At 40.2% G+C, this 16,881-nt stretch overlaps 1 protein-coding gene across 1 annotated transcript; it reads right to left on the reverse strand.

The window, feature by feature from the left end:
* Positions 1-108: 108 nt before the first annotated feature.
* lhx6a (LIM homeobox 6a) lies at positions 109-14,814 on the reverse strand. Its single transcript, XM_046067781.1, has 9 exons — positions 14,308-14,814; positions 13,358-13,429; positions 12,909-13,091; positions 10,680-10,801; positions 3,065-3,285; positions 2,582-2,682; positions 2,300-2,395; positions 1,810-1,984; positions 109-1,675 (listed from the first exon to the last, which is right to left on the reverse strand). Exons 1-9 carry the CDS (start codon positions 14,383-14,385, stop codon positions 1,596-1,598), a joined length of 1,128 nt encoding a protein of 375 aa, XP_045923737.1. The 5' UTR covers positions 14,386-14,814; the 3' UTR covers positions 109-1,595.
* Between the last annotated feature and the right edge of the window lie 2,067 nt (positions 14,815-16,881).

Below are 16,881 nucleotides of genomic sequence, written 5' to 3' on the forward strand. Positions count from 1 at the left end.
AGTGAATTATTGCTTCATTAATTTAATCCTCAAAAATGATCCGAAACCACAAAAATATCACATTCTATTTTATTGCATTTTAGTACACAAAACATTTATGATCCACAGTCTATCAAATAAACTTTTTTGTTTCATTTCATGTTTTTTGACAAAACAAAACAATTTCAGAGGGGGGGGAAAGTGCTTTACAGGGATTTACCATCTCAATAAATACAAGGACATTGAGGTCTTCTTGGATCCTGTTCTTCATACAATGGCCATGGCACTAAAACACAGATGCACACTCTCTTCCCCTGCCAATACACACACACACACACACACACACACACACACACACACAGAAATACACACATGTACAACCCCAGTCTGTTTCATATTGTCCATATTGTACCAAAACACCAACACTCCATTTCCCTCTTTGTGTGAAAAACACACAGGCATAGGATGAACAAGCAACCTTAGAAATTAGTGACAATACACGCATTTGAAAATATGAAAATATGTCATTTTGACATGACAGATTTTGTAGGAATGTGGAGTTTGACAACTATGCTAATCTCGGAGTTTCCCCTGTTTAGCTGTCAGTTTAAAGAAATGACGGTTTAAATCCTGTTAGCGCCTGCTTCTAATGTTACAGCCATAATTTAATGATACAATTTCTTTATGGTTTTCCTTCATGATAAACAGTCAAGATGCTGTCTGTGGACATATTTTGTGATTTCCACCAACGTAAAATTTTAATTCATCCTATTTTTTCTGCACAATAAAAAAAAACGTCCAAATCTTTAATTAACTGATGAATTACAGGCTACCATTTTAATTAGCTGATTCACTGCTGTAAACATCTGCAGTTTCTTTTAATAATGGAAAAGATAAGGCACACAACATTTTCATTCTTTAACAAAAATCTACACCTCATTTCAGTGGAAAGTTGAGCAAAATAGTATCTGGGAAATTTCTGGGGTTTTTGAAATGTCACTTTGTCATTGCTAAAGAAAATCAACATATTTCATTTAGATTTAGGTTTCCTTCATGGTTGCTTAGAGAGAAAAGAAGGAGTCGTCTTACCTCTGTGGTCTACTGTGTGTGCTTGGCCCATGGGCCACAATGACAGTCCCCCTTAAATTTTCCCCATTTTGTTTATCTTCAGTATTCTGACAGCACTCAAGAGGCTTCAGTCCGGCTTCCTTGGTCCTCCCTTTAAAACTCCCTCCACCATCAAGTCAGAGGGTGGATGAGTAGCATGGAGGATGCTGTACATGTGAAGCAAAATGGGTTCTTCAGTTGGTGTAAAATACAGTCAGTGAGTTCCTGCTAATGATAAATGCTTCATGCTCATTTTTGACAGCGTGGCTGCAGGTGGGATATTCCTGTCCTCAGAAAGAAAAAAAACCCCACAAGGATGGATGTGTCTCAGTTTTTCCTCTTTCTTCCATTTCTTTTTCTGTTTCCGAGTGGGCAGGGCTCCTGAAAGATGTGTCTTTTCTCCAAGCTGACTCCTGCTTGACCTCTGGGTCAGGTCTGCAGACGCCAGTGATGGGAGATCAAGGGTTAGGATCCGGAGGTTTAGGGGTTATAAGGGTCATAGTGGAGCGCTAGCGGCTGAGGGGGAGCTGGGGCAGCGACATGGCCTGGTGAGGGAGACTCTGAGAGGTCAGCACGGAGAAAGGATGACCTGGAGAGCACACAGAAAATACATTAAGGATTTTAAAATTGTGTAAATAATCTACTGTAGGAAACAAACCTAACAGTCATTGAAAGCACTACCAAAAACTTAAACTTACCGCACTAAAGTATATTACAACTTACTGTCAATGTACCCGTGAAGGGCCACCATGCGTGCCCGTTCAGGACTGCCAAAGGGGGAGTAATGCAGCTCATCGGGCAGAGATGAGGGTATCCTGGACTGGGGATGACCTTGGGGAGCCCCACTGTGCTGGGGCGTGTGCTTTTTGTGTCTTGCTCTGCAGTTTTGAAACCACACCTATGAAGACGCAATGTAACCAGACATCATGTAGCTACATTCTTGAAATGGAATATGTTGATTTATTTCAAAAGTACATTTTAAAAAACCATAAATGACAGACAAAGCAAATGTATTTAGCAATATGGGTGCGCATATCGGAATATTTCATAATATACTGACAGTTAACATAATCTGAATTTTCTCATTTTATGGCTGGATCAATATGTTGGTGTTTGTATGTTGCTGAGTTATGCAATTTCAATACATATAACTACAAACACACCATAAGTAGAGTCATTAGCACCAGAAGAGTGTGGGTTTCTGTGTACTGACCTGTATCACTCTCCTGCTTAGGCCTGTCATATCAGCTAGTTTCTGTAGCGTCTGGGCATCTGGATTGTTGTCCTGGGCAAACTGCGCCTGCATGATCTGCATATTGAGACAAAACATTAGCATAACAATCAAACGCTGATATCGGGGATCATTACACATAGAATTTAGGGTTAAAATGCACTTCTGTGATGAAAGTGCTTCACATTTTTACAAAAAAAGCTGCAAACTGTATTAGAAACATATTTGTTTTAGACTGAGATTAGTGCGATGTGTTTGTCTGACCTGTAGCTGTTCTGCAGTGAAGGACGTCCGTGCCCTTTTGGCCGGTTTCGGCTGACTGTCTTGTTCTGTTGGAACTGCTCCCTCTAATGTGATACCATTGCCTGAAAAACACGGCGGCAGACATGTGAAATGACAGGCAAATGTGTTGAATAAGCATTTTAAATGACCAAGATAGTTCTAGAACATGTATTTGAACTTGGACACTGTATCATAAAGGAATGTTTTCCTCAGTTGGGGCTCAAGTTTGTGGGTCTTGAGCTCTCGTAACATGACCTGCTAATCCACTCATTGTGTGGACATCCATCGGAACCACTGAGAAGTCAGAAAGCAGTAGGCCAGGCATATTAAATCATCAAAAATATAAAAAACAGTAAATATTCAAATTCACAAACTCAGAGAAAGTCTGTTTGGGAATACTCCTGAGCAAACATCTGGACAGCCGCAGAGAACCATAGCAGTAAATTTGCCAGAACCACTACTCACCACTCTCAGCCGCTCGTTTGAGGTTCTCCACCATGGTGTCGTAGTGGATCCGACACAGGACCTTCTCCTCCACCAAGCCAAACTCCTCTCCCGTAGACAACTGCCTCTTACACGAGTAGCACGCAAAACATGCCAAGTGGTATGCGTTTCCCCTCGCACGGCGCACCCAGTCGCTGGCATATATCTGCCGCCCACAGCGGGCACACTTAGTACCAAACCTACTGTGAGGGAGAGAATAAGAGAACAGGGGCAGAGGAAGAGAAGCAGGAGAAAGAAACTTATTAAGGAATTTGTGATTGTGCATGATGTAAAAGCAACATTTCAGTAAGAGAAAATTGCAGCGTAGATGATCTTTTAAATCTTATCTCAAGGCGATTTCCAGAGAGTACACACATAGAATTAAATACGCACAGGCACCTGTTTCTATGAGAATATTTTGCTGAGAGCTGAAGTCAAAAATAAATGTTTTTAAAGTTAAAGTTTTGGCAGAACTCAAAGGTTTTAAGGTAGAAACCCTGGAGGAGGATATGGCCTTCAGAAAAGACTCCTGACTGCGGCTGCAAGCTGAGCCTTGAGTACAAACAAACCAACACCTGCAATTTCCTGGCTGATCTATGAAGGCCCTGACATATGCACACGCTCGCACACACAAACACAGACACGCACACACACCAGGGGAACACACCAACACACGAGTAAACCAGGGTGGTTTTACATACAGTGGAAGATGAAGAAAGACGTAGATGACATCACTTTAGATTGCCGCGCTGTAACTGATAGCAACAGTGAGGTCAGGCGGCATATAAACCTAAACCACCTGACTTACTGTTCAGACTGGGTGGGTGTTGTGGGGGGTTGAGGGGCGCAGAGGAAGATGATGAAAGATAAATGGTCAGAAAGAGGGTAGGCAGGGAACGGGTTGCTTTAAGACAATTCCTCATGAGCTCAAAACAAGGTGATGACAAAGAAATCAACATGTTCTTGTCGTTTGAAGTATTTGAATGTGATTGTGGAAAGAATGAGACAAATACAAGAGTGGGATAGCTTGAGTGCTGAGACAAAGTAAAGACTGCCATAGTTATATTTACCTGAAGTGTGTGAGGTGTATGTTCTTTTATTCTGAATGGATAAGGCTGGTGGTTTTCTATATTTTCCTAGTTCTATGAAAAGACCAAAGCCAATACTGCATTAGTCCCTCTCTCAATATTTTTTGATTTCCCTACCATCTCTGTGGCACTCAGATCCCCTCCCATTTACCCCTGGGTAAGATGTAAATCTTTCAAAATGGGTCACACATACAGTACACATAGAGTACTTCTTTTTAAAAAGGCACTGTAATTTTGTGAATATTGCATTTAGGGGCAATTGTGAGCTGCGGATTAATATACATTTGGTGTTATAGCATGTATTTCCATAAGCAGGAGGGTGTAGAACTGACTCAAAATTAGCAACATTGCCCATGGTTATCATAATAAAATGTCACTCTGTGCAACGGTGTGTTTTTAATAAAAGTACAACAATGGAGGTCTATGGCAGGGAGGAATAAGCCATATCAGGCTTCGGTTGCACATATAATGCCTAATTAGTTTTGTTGAAAATACAAAAAAATATGCAGCTGCTGCACTGTGGAGCATCCAAACAAAATACACTAATACAACTGAAATATTATACAAATTTCCTGTTTTACACCAGAATCAGGAGAGATTAACCTCCTCGTTTAAAGAGCACATTAAGGGTATAAAACGACTTAGGTTTGAGATGGTCATGGTAAGGTTAAGGACCATTGTTGGGGTCAGCAGCCGCCAATTCTGCTGAAGGAGGCAGGATTTGTAAACAGCCTGCGAGAAAGCGCTGCCTTAAGGGTAAAACTGGGGGCAATAAGAATAACATCAAACTGCACAGACATGGTTTTAGCTCAAATTAGAAACATTTCCATGTTGATGGGATTGTCTTTTTTCAGCAGACAAGCGGCTATAAAGAAAAAACTCATGCACGTGTAGCATCACAACATGAGCCAAATTCAAAGAGTAGTCAAGAGTCAATAGAGGTACGAAGGAGGCAAGAACTGTTGAGGGCAGGATGAAAAGAGTAGACATGGAGAGAGGAAGTGAGTGGCTGAGGGAAATAGCACAGTAAAGAGCGTCAATGGCGGAGAGAGAGAGAGAGCAAGGGGACGGAGAGCACGAGGGGCTGCCAAGTGAGTGGGTTTGGCAGCGCATCAGTGCACTCAAGTCCACTCTATCTGGGATGAAAGCATAGTATAGCCCTGACATCTCACAACCTCCTGTCCCTCCTGTATATGAGCTTATTGGCGAGAGGTTCCATTTTCATGCATGTAGTATGGTAGAGGATATTTATAGGTCATCATTACATGGCTACTGTTTGAGGATCTGACTCTTATTGGTCTGTCTGCCTTCCTAGTCTTTATTATTGCAGTCAAATTATCTATATTTTCCATCAACAAACCAATATCCAAATAAAAAAACAGAGCATTTACATTTTGCCAGGCCTGGTATTCCTCATAACAAACATTCAGTTAAGCATTACATCAATGAAACCACGGGGGGAAAGTCTTTGTGGTGACCTTGAAATAAAATTAGCCGGCATAGCACTTACAGAGGGCTTAAGTTGTCACAGATATGTGCAACTTAACCAAAAAACCTCTTATAACCCAATAAAGCCATTCCGGGGACAAATCGACTCCGTGGCTTACTGTACTGTGCGCGTATCGTTTCAGATTGTTATGGAGAATTCCAGGCTGTTTCTACAGTAAAGAGGAAAATATTGTGGAACATTGTGGCTAATCTAGCATGACAGCTTGTCAGTTTCATGCTCCAAGACAGAACCCAGAAAAGCTGCAAATCATCCCTTGTTTTAACCACCTCCTCCTCTTCCTCCATCTCACCCCACCCCTTTTCCGTCTTTTTTTTATCTCGTTTTGTCTTTGTACCAAAAACCTGGTGTTTATTTTGGAGCAATGTCAATCCTTATGGCCCTCCATATCACTCACATGAGGCAAAATCCTACACCGCAAAACTCCCTTTCCCCCCAGACCTCTCCTATTTGTTTCGCTTCTTTCACCAAATCTTTATTTCTTCTTTTTTTTTTCACAGTAATTCACCTGCTGCTGAAAGAGGGGCTTGAGGAGGTGCACGTTTTTTGGATTATTTCTGATGTGCTATGAGAATACTCTAATCTCTATTAGATTTGTCCTAAGAGATTTCTTGCTTGACTATGCGGTTTTAAGATTTGTGTTAGGCCTTGTTGTATGGGAATCTAAGATAGGAAATTGATCTAAATTCTTTACAGACAACTTCTTTTAAGAGATTATCAGGCTTTAACATATTAACCCTGCACAAAGGAAATCTATTTTGTGAGACTTCTGTAACTGTGAACGCAGTTTTTTGTAATAACCAATCGGCTTTACAAAATGAATGATCTATTTCAATGCTTTGACTAAGCAATCTTATTATAATTTCAATTCATTCAGTTCTTAATAAAACTGAAATCCCTCTTGTCTTTGTCTTACTTGTCTTTGTTGCTATGGAGACGTATGAGGGTTGATGAATAATTATTATTACAATACACGCACACACATGCACACGTGCACACATCTCACCCACTAAGTTCCCCACATATATGGACTCAGGTTACACTGTCAGTATCACAGGCTGCCCTTGATTAGTGCTGCAATGCAACTTCCTGTGTGGCCTGCAGCTCACGGACGAGGATGATGTTTCTACAGGGGGGGGGGTCAGGGGAGGAGGCTGATAAAGACATGGTTTGCGTGTGTGTGTGTGTGTGTGTGTGTCTGTGTCTGTGTCTGTGTGTGTGTCTGTGTGTGTGTGTGTGTGTGTGTGTGTGTGTGTGTGTGTGTGTGTGTGTGTGTGTGTGTGTGCGTGTGTATGTGACTGTGTGTGTGTGTGAGTAAGCCCCCGAGGCCTGACCTGGGTTTGAGAGGCACAGCACGGGCTCTGTCCTGTGCCTCCTATCCCGATTCCCAACATACACACACCACCTTCCTTCCCCAGTACACACACACACACACACACACACACACACACACATACACACACGCACACACATATATATGGAGGGAAACCCACTCTGATTTCCTGCTATTACGCCCCATTAAAGCAGCTGTCAGTCCAAAGCCAGATGAGAGGCTGACACAGATGAGGAAATGTCTCCAGAGGTTTGAAACCAGTCCAGAGGATCTGGACTCGCAGTGGTGTTTAGCCTAGTTTAAATCTGGCCTAAACTCAGATTACAGTTTATATTTACAGAGGTAACCAGTGTGCAGGCTCTAGCCCGGCAGCAAAGCTTCACTGTTGCTGCAAAATTTTGTAAATCATTTCTCATTTAGTCGTGTGTTTTTTTTCTAAGGAAATCTAATCTAAACCTACAAATATTATTATCCAAATTAGTTTTTTACTATGCAAAATGTCTAACAGTTTGACCCTAGTAAATCCAGACAATCAAATCGAATTTCAAATTACTTTGCTTGTCATTCCTATCTATAGAGTCATTCTGCAGCAGATAGTGTACAGTTAGTCCCTTTGAACCTTTGAAATTAATAAGTGACTAGTTTTACATTTTATGAAGGCGGGTGAAAATTGTGTCGTTGGAAAAGTCAGTGCATAAAAATGTAACTATAGTTCATACCATTCATCAAAACATCTAAAACATTTAAGAAAAGCAACTTAGTACATGGCTATACTTCCTCACAAATGCAGAAAGCAGTAACTACCCAACAGGGAAGTTAGGATCTGAAGTTTGATGGTGACAAGCTGTGTAACGGATATACAAGGATATACGGATATACCTTAATTTACCCCCTTAGTGTAAAATGAATAAACTTAATTTATAGATTTAAATATATGATTTAAAGGCAGAAACTCAGGTTACAGTCACTGCAGCTCTGCTAAGCTAGGCTAGTTAGATTTAGCAGGACTCTGCTATCTGGTGTCCCTTTTATCTCCATTATGATTAGATTTAGTAACTGCCTCGTTTATGTGGTATAATAAATTCAATTATTATGATGTTGGAGCATAAAATATATATATATATATATATATATATTTTAAATTAAAATAGATTTTTCAATTACAGGAATCGGGTAGGAAAGTGGGGGGAAATAGGTTTCGCTAAGGCTAGCTGTGGCTTACTAACTAGCTTGAGTTAGCCGGAGTGCAGTCACTGCAAATTAAATTTATATGGCATAATCATTTATATGTTGTAAAAGCTTAGTCAGACAGTTGGAAAATGGTTTGAATTCAAACCGAATATGCTCTTTTTTGTACGGCAGTATAGGCTAAAGCACAGATTCACAAAGGTCACAACACTACAACTATGACAGCTGCAAGAGCTTGAATGTGAAGCTGTTCAGGTTTACGTTTTTTTATTTTACTTATTAACTAGAAACAAAATGCACCCATAATTTGAGCTACAGTTGGAAACCTTGTTTTATCATACCTTTCAAAGTCTATGTGGACAGCACTACAGTGGATGTGGCTCACTGCTGCACCCTGGTTGACAAAAAACTACTGCATGAATTTGTGTAATCTGTACTGTGTCTTGAAATTAATTGCGATATTTCTAATCCTCATCCTGGTGTGTCTACCACTAGTGTGAACACATTTATCGCTTCTATATCCAGGCAGGCTCTTTGATCACAATTACTGTATTTTATATAATTACAGTGTAGGATTTCTCTGATGAGCATAAAATATATGACTCAGTGGCAGCTACATCTGTACCCCTCATTAGCATTTTCTAATGCTCTGGCATATTTTAAATTCACTCTGCATGTTTAATACACTGGATCATAGTCCAGGGAGCAGTGTTGAGGGCGAGAGGGGTGAATGGTGAAGGAGCATTTAAATGGTGACGGGTCAGGTAAAATATTATTATGATGTGGCAGAGCAAACACAAAAATCTCCACTTTGTGAGCAATGAGCAAAATGATTGGCAGCTGCTGGACATGCATAAATAAACAGAGATCTCAGTGTATGTTTATGTGTGAGTGGCTGTGTCAGAGTCTTTTGAGTTGTAAAAGGAGGCAATGTGTACAGTGTATTCTTACTAATATGTGCAAACATGAACGTTTCATCAATATTGAGGTGTGTAAGTTTGCACATATCTGTCTTAGCTTGCGTGTTTTTTATTTTGGATAGGAGTCACATTCAGATCAGAAACGTGCTGACCAGGCACCCGGGGAGGTCTAATTGCTGGTCTGGAGGCCTGAGGGTCTAGGGTGGAGGACGACTAATTGCTGGTGATTATAAACCTCAGAGCAGTGGCTAGGTGTCAGGTTTCGATCAGAGAAACACCAAAGCTCACACACAGGTCCAAGCACTCACACACACACACTTGCACGCACAAACAAGGCATGGGTGTCCATACAATATATACACAATGCTTCAGGCTACAGCACAGAATTGTACTATGTTGCTGGTGTGAACCTCATTTAACCTCAGATACCACACACACACACACACACTTTCACATGGTCAAAAAAGTGTGTATGAGACAAAATCAATGAGTAAAACCATCAGCCAACCAACACCCCCCCCCCCACACACACACACACACACACATGTAAACACAAGTACAGTATAGCCTACTGCATGTAATGAATGCAACTGCTTTTAAATTCAGCACTGAATTACAATAAATCAACACACTGCATTTCCCCAGTATGTGTGCATGTGTGTGTGATTCTGTGTGATCACTATCTGTATTTATTTATTTTATCGCTCTTTCACTCTTGCATGAAAATAATAAAATTAACGAGATAGATAGATAGATAGATAGATAGATAGAGACAGTTTATTTTCACAGTTTATTTGATGCGTTCTAGGTCGTCGATGTCGGCTACAATAGAAATAGAAGAGAATAGTTTTCGTGGCACTTAACGCTTTGTTTGCCTGTAGGGACCGACAAAACCCAGATTTAACGGGTATTTCCGGCAATTTCCGTTTGTTTCACGTGTGCCTCTCCGGATGATAAAACCGTCACTTTCGTGGCACTTGGTGCAATAACTGTGTGTTGATATGATAAAGACAGCGATAACTGCTGTGTCCAGGAAACTACGGGTCCATGGCCTGTCTGATCTGCAATGGTCCACGGGAAATCAATCACTAAAATAATCCACTGTTACTTCAGTGCGCCACTTTAAATCCGATAGGATCTGAGCGCCAGACGCTAGTGAAACGTGGTCAAAAATATCCTGCATTTTAAGATAAAGCGCAGTTATTCTGGTAGACTAGATATAGGCCTATTATTTTTGTAGCTAGTGGAACTGTTGTGTTTTGGATAGCCATAATAAAAGAATGGATCTTTCAGCTAGGCACTATCATTAAAGACTTTTATTTTGTTACAGACTTTGAGAGTTTTTGAAAAGGTCTTTCAAGAGCACATTTAAGGCAACCCGCATCCGTCTCAAAGGAAGTGTGTGTGTGTGTGTGTGTGTGTGTGTGTGTGTGTGTGTGTGTGCGTGTGCGCGCGCGCGCGTGTGTGTGTGTGAGAGAGAGAGAGAGAGAGAGAGAGAGAGAGGCCTGTGTTGGCAGAGCAGGCGTGGTATTTTGAAAACACGGTCATAAACTTACCCTACCTGAAATAATCCATTTTACAGAAGATTTCTTTGTTTTTAATGTAGCAGCTGTTGTGCTGACGTAGCGAAGTCCTGCAGACAGAGCACTCCAGACAGCGCACGTGCCAGATCAGGTTGTTCACCTGCAAAGACACAACATCCATGTCAAACACACACACACACACACTGATGATTAATCACTACAGCGAGGACGTACAGTGTGCCTGCCTTGCTGAACGTGTAGGCCATTGCTATGATATTAATTTTTCCCTGAAAGCTACTGTGCAACATTGTGCTTATTGACGTAGCTAATACTATAATTTTATTACTTAATGCCAACACAAAATTTGTTATATTTCTTTATAATTTCCATATATAATAATGAGTTTACAGTCATTTAAGCATAGCTATTATGATTTATCTACGACGGTATAATTATAAAAAACATTAGGCCTACATTACGGCCTTTTAGTAAGTCTATGTTGCCTACTGTGACTTTATAGAGGTCCCGTCATGCTCTTTATAGCAGCACAATATTTATTTACCCCAATATTCCTAAATAGACTTGTGGTTTTGCTTAGGAAATATTAGTATCACTCCTACTTAAATCATTAGCCTATAATAAAAGGTAGACTAGTTGCTTCTGAAATGCATGCATATTTAAAAATATCGATCCCTAAAGCACTTTCTTTGGACCTTACATAACACTTTCTGTGCAATATTTTCATCCACCGGTAATTATGATATCCTTTTAGCAAAATGGAAAAACAAAGAAACACAATAACATAATATAATATATATATATATATATATATATAATATTAAAAAAATCCCAATCTGTAATAATGACATATCAGTTTGAAGTTTAACATAGAACAACTTGATCAAAATATTCTACATGACTTCAGGAGAGATTTTCAGATCATGAGGGAAAGTCAACAGTTTGAAAAGTATGGATAGTCTAAACAAAATCACGTGAAGTTTCCGACTATTTTGCGCCCCAATGAACTGCTTATAAAAGCATTAAAAACTTTAAATTATATATATATATATATAGCCTATGTCCATCAAAGCATCATTTATTGCAACCACTTTAGAACTTTTCAGATCAGTAGATGCTGATTTATTTGCAAACATATATTTAGGCCTACAGCATCAGCCAGTATGAAACATTTTACACGAGAGAAAGAGTTATTTTTTTAAACAGGACAGGAATCCCATTAATGAAGATAAAACAGAAAAGAGCAAATACATCATCAATTGTAGCCTATCTATTTTTAAATTAATTTATAGCCTAACATACTTTAAATATACCTTTTCAGTCAGTAGTATAAAATATATTTTAAATGATTACAGAGACACTACAGTTTCAAATAATATCCTAATAGGCCTGGACTTTGACACAACAACAAAAATAAAATGTTTTTAATCTTATTAGTTTCATCTTAAAATAGAAATTATTTATAACATAAATAGCCCTATTTATTTTCCATAGACTGAAATATCTGAATAAAAATAACTGCCATCATTTTTCTTGTCCAAACAATGTTTCCCATTACGTTCTGCAGACTGACATCAAAATAGACTCAGATAATTGACTAATGATATTCACACTTCCTGACAAACACACCCATTTGCGCGCGATTACAGAGGTTGGGAGCACGCGAGCGCACGCGACAAGACGGGCTGTATTGACAGCGAGGCTGTAAAACAGTAAAAACCAAAACATGGATCCTGTTGTGCCTGCGGTGTCCCAAAAAACCGCCTGTTGCTTTAGCCTATTTTGTTGCCTAAAATGTTACGGTGCAGATGCATCGGTTACAATTACAAGAAGTTAAGGGTTTATGTATTTTTTGCGTTCAAACAACTATTATTAAATGAGTTAGAAATGTAGAAGGTAAATCTGTAGGCCCCCTTCAGTTAGGAGGTTTTTTCTTTATTCTTGTGTCCGTGCGACAGTAAGGACGCCTAAAGTTCAGTCCAGGCCGCTGTTCATTCCAGTAGATTACATCAGCGCAAAAAAGACAGCAGAAGTGTCCAAACCAAAACAGGACTAGCGGTCAACATGGCAACCTCATTCACTCGCTTCTGCTGGTCTTGTGTAGACAAGCTATGTTTTGTCTATGTTAATGCAGGCGTAAAAAAGAGTAAACAAATACACAGTCTCCCCGAGAATAAAATATTTTCTGGTCTGACCAGTCTGGCACTTTCAGCAGGTTTTAGTCGAAGTGAATCTGGCCGGCCTCTCACCTTCAGCAAGTATCTGTCCAGGATCTCCTGACCGCAGCTGGCGCACACGTTCTTCCCGGTGGACGGTACCGAGCTGGTGGTGGAGGTCGGCGAGCACACGGAGGGGGTGGACGGCGTGCTGGGGGACGAGCGAGTGTCCTCCCGCTCCATGTTCGACCGCTGGGATTCTCCGTCCGAGTGAGACTGCAAGAGGGCATCAGCACAGCTCAGTAACACACAGAATAATCCTCATCCCCACAGTGCCCGTTTGCAGATGTCGCCATTTTCATGATGTGGTCTGCAGCAATGCCCGCAAAATTCACAAATGTCAACTATACATTTGCATGACTCCTAACTCTGTTTCCGCATGCATTGGATGCGCACGGGCCAAGCGGTCATCTACTGCGCGCAACATGCGCACTGAATGATCCAGACATTTTCAAAGCATAAATAGGCAATAAAGCTCTCACCATTGGCGTGCGCTTAGAGTCCACACTGCAGCGCGAGGCTCCCGGCGTACTCTGATGCTCGGTAGAGATCACCTATAAGACAACGTTCAGTGAACGGAAATTCTTCATCACTTTCCTCGTCTCATCTTCAGCAAAGAAATCCTCGGGAGACATTTGCAGACAGCTCTTCAAGGCTACTCCTATATAAAGTAGTCCTGACAATAAACCCCGGTTAACACTGTTCAAAGGGCCCCCGCAACAAAAGGCACATTTTAATGAAGCTATTTCAATTTGGATTGATTTTTCCCTTCCCCTTAACCCGTGCCTCTCAGAATAATAGTATTTTCTCCGCAATCCAGAACACGAGAGTGGAGGAGGGGAGGGGGGCTACCTGTAATTACAAATAGCTTGAAACGCTGCGGATAAGAGGGACCCGGAGTGTCAATTTCAACTGTCAATCAGAAAAAGGCAACGGGTCACCCAAAGAATTGCAAATTTGATTTTTAATGGCTGTAATTAAAATCCAATTCTTCTCGGGCGAATTGGCAGAGCTGGAGAGGCTTGCGGACCGCAAATCACGCTATTCATGGCAGAGAGGCGCGTGCCTCTTCACAGCGGCTGGCGCGTGCAGCTGATCTCAGTACACAAGCAGTGATTCTCATGACATCACAGAGAGACAAAACAAAACTCAAACACGATGCTGAGGGCTGCAAATAAAGTGCGCGTTTTCGCAGCAGCAGATTTAGATCCACTGAATGTTCAAGAAAGAAGAGAAACACTTGGGAAAATTAAAATGATTTCACATTGGCTACTTATTGCACCATTATACCTCATAGCAATCACATAAAAACTTATTCAGTCTAAGCCAAATAGGGAAGGCCCAAACAGTGCATAAGTGGGGTAGGCTACCTCTCCAATGTGAACTTTTTACGCACACAGTTGAAGTTCAGCCGTTTCCAAAGCGTTAGTACCTGCTTCGTGGGAATTCCTTCGGACAGAATCTTATTTCCCTCTGAAAGAGGGGACAAAACTTCATTTTTCCAGTACATGAACCCCTGGAGTCTCACAGCATACAGTGTCTCCAAATTCGGCGCGTGCAATCAGGAGAAGATTCGGCGATGGGCGTCAAAATTTGTACCATCCGTACCACGCAGGGATTCGGGTGTAACTGGCGCACAGTTTTGTTTTTTAACGCAAAATGCTTTCTCCCTTTAAAACGCTGCTGTGCACGACGAGCTGACTGCCAGTGACACAAACTACAAAAGTCATGAAGCTATGCAGAGGCGAGGAGTTGCTTGCTGCTCCGCAGTGAGCCTTATTTAGAACAGAAAGATTTCCTCCTTTCCCAGTTTCCCCCTCTCTCCTGTTTTTGGGAAGGAGTCTGACTACAGGAAGTGAATCAAATTGAGGGGCTGGCAGCTTTTACTCCAAGGCTTCATATGTGCAGGGGAGACTGCAGAGCTGCAAGGTCGACGAGAGCGCAACAAGCAGAGAACCAGAGTGTCTCCGTAGAGCTGTAGTGAAAGTTTGTGCGGCTCCCTGGCCTGCCTTTTAGTTAAAGAAGGGGGCGGTGAGGAAAGAGTTTCATTTGCGTGAGAAGGGTGGACACACTTTGGAACAGTTATGACAGAAATTTACTCCAACTCTGGTGGTGTATGTTTGATATCTCAGCCATTTATAGCTGCTTCCAGAGAAAAAAATATCCAATGTAAATTATAGTTATTTATATAATTGCCATTTATTTGCTACCAGAATTATACAACTACAGCTGACATATAGGCTGTAAAGCAATAATTAACCCACATATACTCAGGCATATAAATAGACATTTTATATGCAGCATTGCCATACGTATGGATGCTTTATACTGTATTCAGGCTCAACTGTATCTTCATTAGAACAGAAAAATAATGCCCCAAAAAAGGCCTACATAAGAAAAACATCATAATGCATTTATTCAAATTTCATAGAGTAAAATCTAATTTAATTAATTTCAATGCTGTAATCATATGTATTCTCCTTGCTGTTAATGCTCATTATAATCATGATTTAAGGTTTCTATTTTTATATTTAAAAGTATTAACTTTCGTTTTATGAAATAGGCTATTTAAATTCCATATGTCGTGTAAAACTAATAATACATGTATGATTAACAAATGCATATGTGGGATTTGCAGGACAGAAAAAATAAAAATAACCACACAGTACGATTAACAGATTTTTCCCTTCAATTTAGGGTTGTATTTATAGGTTAGTCTTTTATTTTGACATAATCGTTTAAGGCTATATAACCCAACAAAAAAAACAATTGTGAAAAAAAAAATGGAGAGAAACAGATATTTTTCTTTAATATGTGCAAACAGCAGAGGAGCTGATGCAGTTGAAACAAAATGCTCACAAAAACTCACATCACGTCAAGCTCTGGATAATTACAGGATATGCACGAGCCCACACACCGGTTTAGATCGACGTGTCAATCAGGCAAGAATCCCACAATTATCTGTAAATCTATAGCTCAGAAACCATCCCATCAAAATAAACTAGACCATAAAAATTAAGAAACGTCTTCCTCATTCCAGAGGAGAAATTAATTTAAAATATTTAAAAACTGAATATATATTTAAACGAATCAGCTTTAAAAAAAAAAAACAAACAGATAAACACATTTCACTTAATTAATTTGATCTAACGGCCTCCAGAAATATTCTGCAATCGGGTGAGCTTGCTGATGTCAAGAGGTAGGATTTGATTTCTTCGGTGTGCAGGAACTGATGCTCTTTCATTCTGTCTGGTACAGTTACTCTGCCGACCTCCATCCCTGCTGCATGATATCTAGCCTAATAAGAGTGTTAGATATTCTTGGTAAACTCTTAAAAACACTGGCTCTGCAAAGGAACTTTGGCTGACTGATTCATTCTTCACGCAAACAAAGTCAGACTATAATTTCGCCAACATATCTTGCTTTGAAAAGGGTTTTATATGACCTCACACTGCATGTCACACCTGCAGGAAAACACAATTCAGATCACCAAAACTACTGTGGCTCTAGGACAACACATAGAAATCAATAACAAATGTTACACTCTAAAATATTATATTTATATATGTTTCCACATTAAACCCATATGCAAAAAGGCTGTCAAAATATGAAAATGATTCACAGAAACTTTTGGTAGTCTGCACAATAATCAATATCCACCCTGTCTGGGGGAAAAAAGAAAACCCTGTACTGACAATTGTGGTAAGATCCCTGCTTTTTAAAAATATTGTGATATTTCAGGACTGTTTTTTTAACCCATGTTGGATGATGGTGGATTTGCTTTTAGGGAGTAGTCCTCTACGGTCTCCCATTAATGAGATGCAGATGTTTGACATTTACCCAATGTCTTACAAAACAACATATCAGCAAAAAAGGTGGAACTGATTGTTTAAATGTCGCTAATAATGGCATGTAGCATTGGCTTCTTGACAAATCCTAAAGCTGAATGCTGGAGTTCAACAGCAATGTACATGCTACAAAATGGCATACGACAACACACTGTAGA

Source organism: Micropterus dolomieu, linkage group LG13 (genome assembly GCF_021292245.1).
Source record: "Micropterus dolomieu isolate WLL.071019.BEF.003 ecotype Adirondacks linkage group LG13, ASM2129224v1, whole genome shotgun sequence".
In the NCBI taxonomy this organism is placed as follows: domain Eukaryota; kingdom Metazoa; phylum Chordata; class Actinopteri; order Centrarchiformes; family Centrarchidae; genus Micropterus; species Micropterus dolomieu.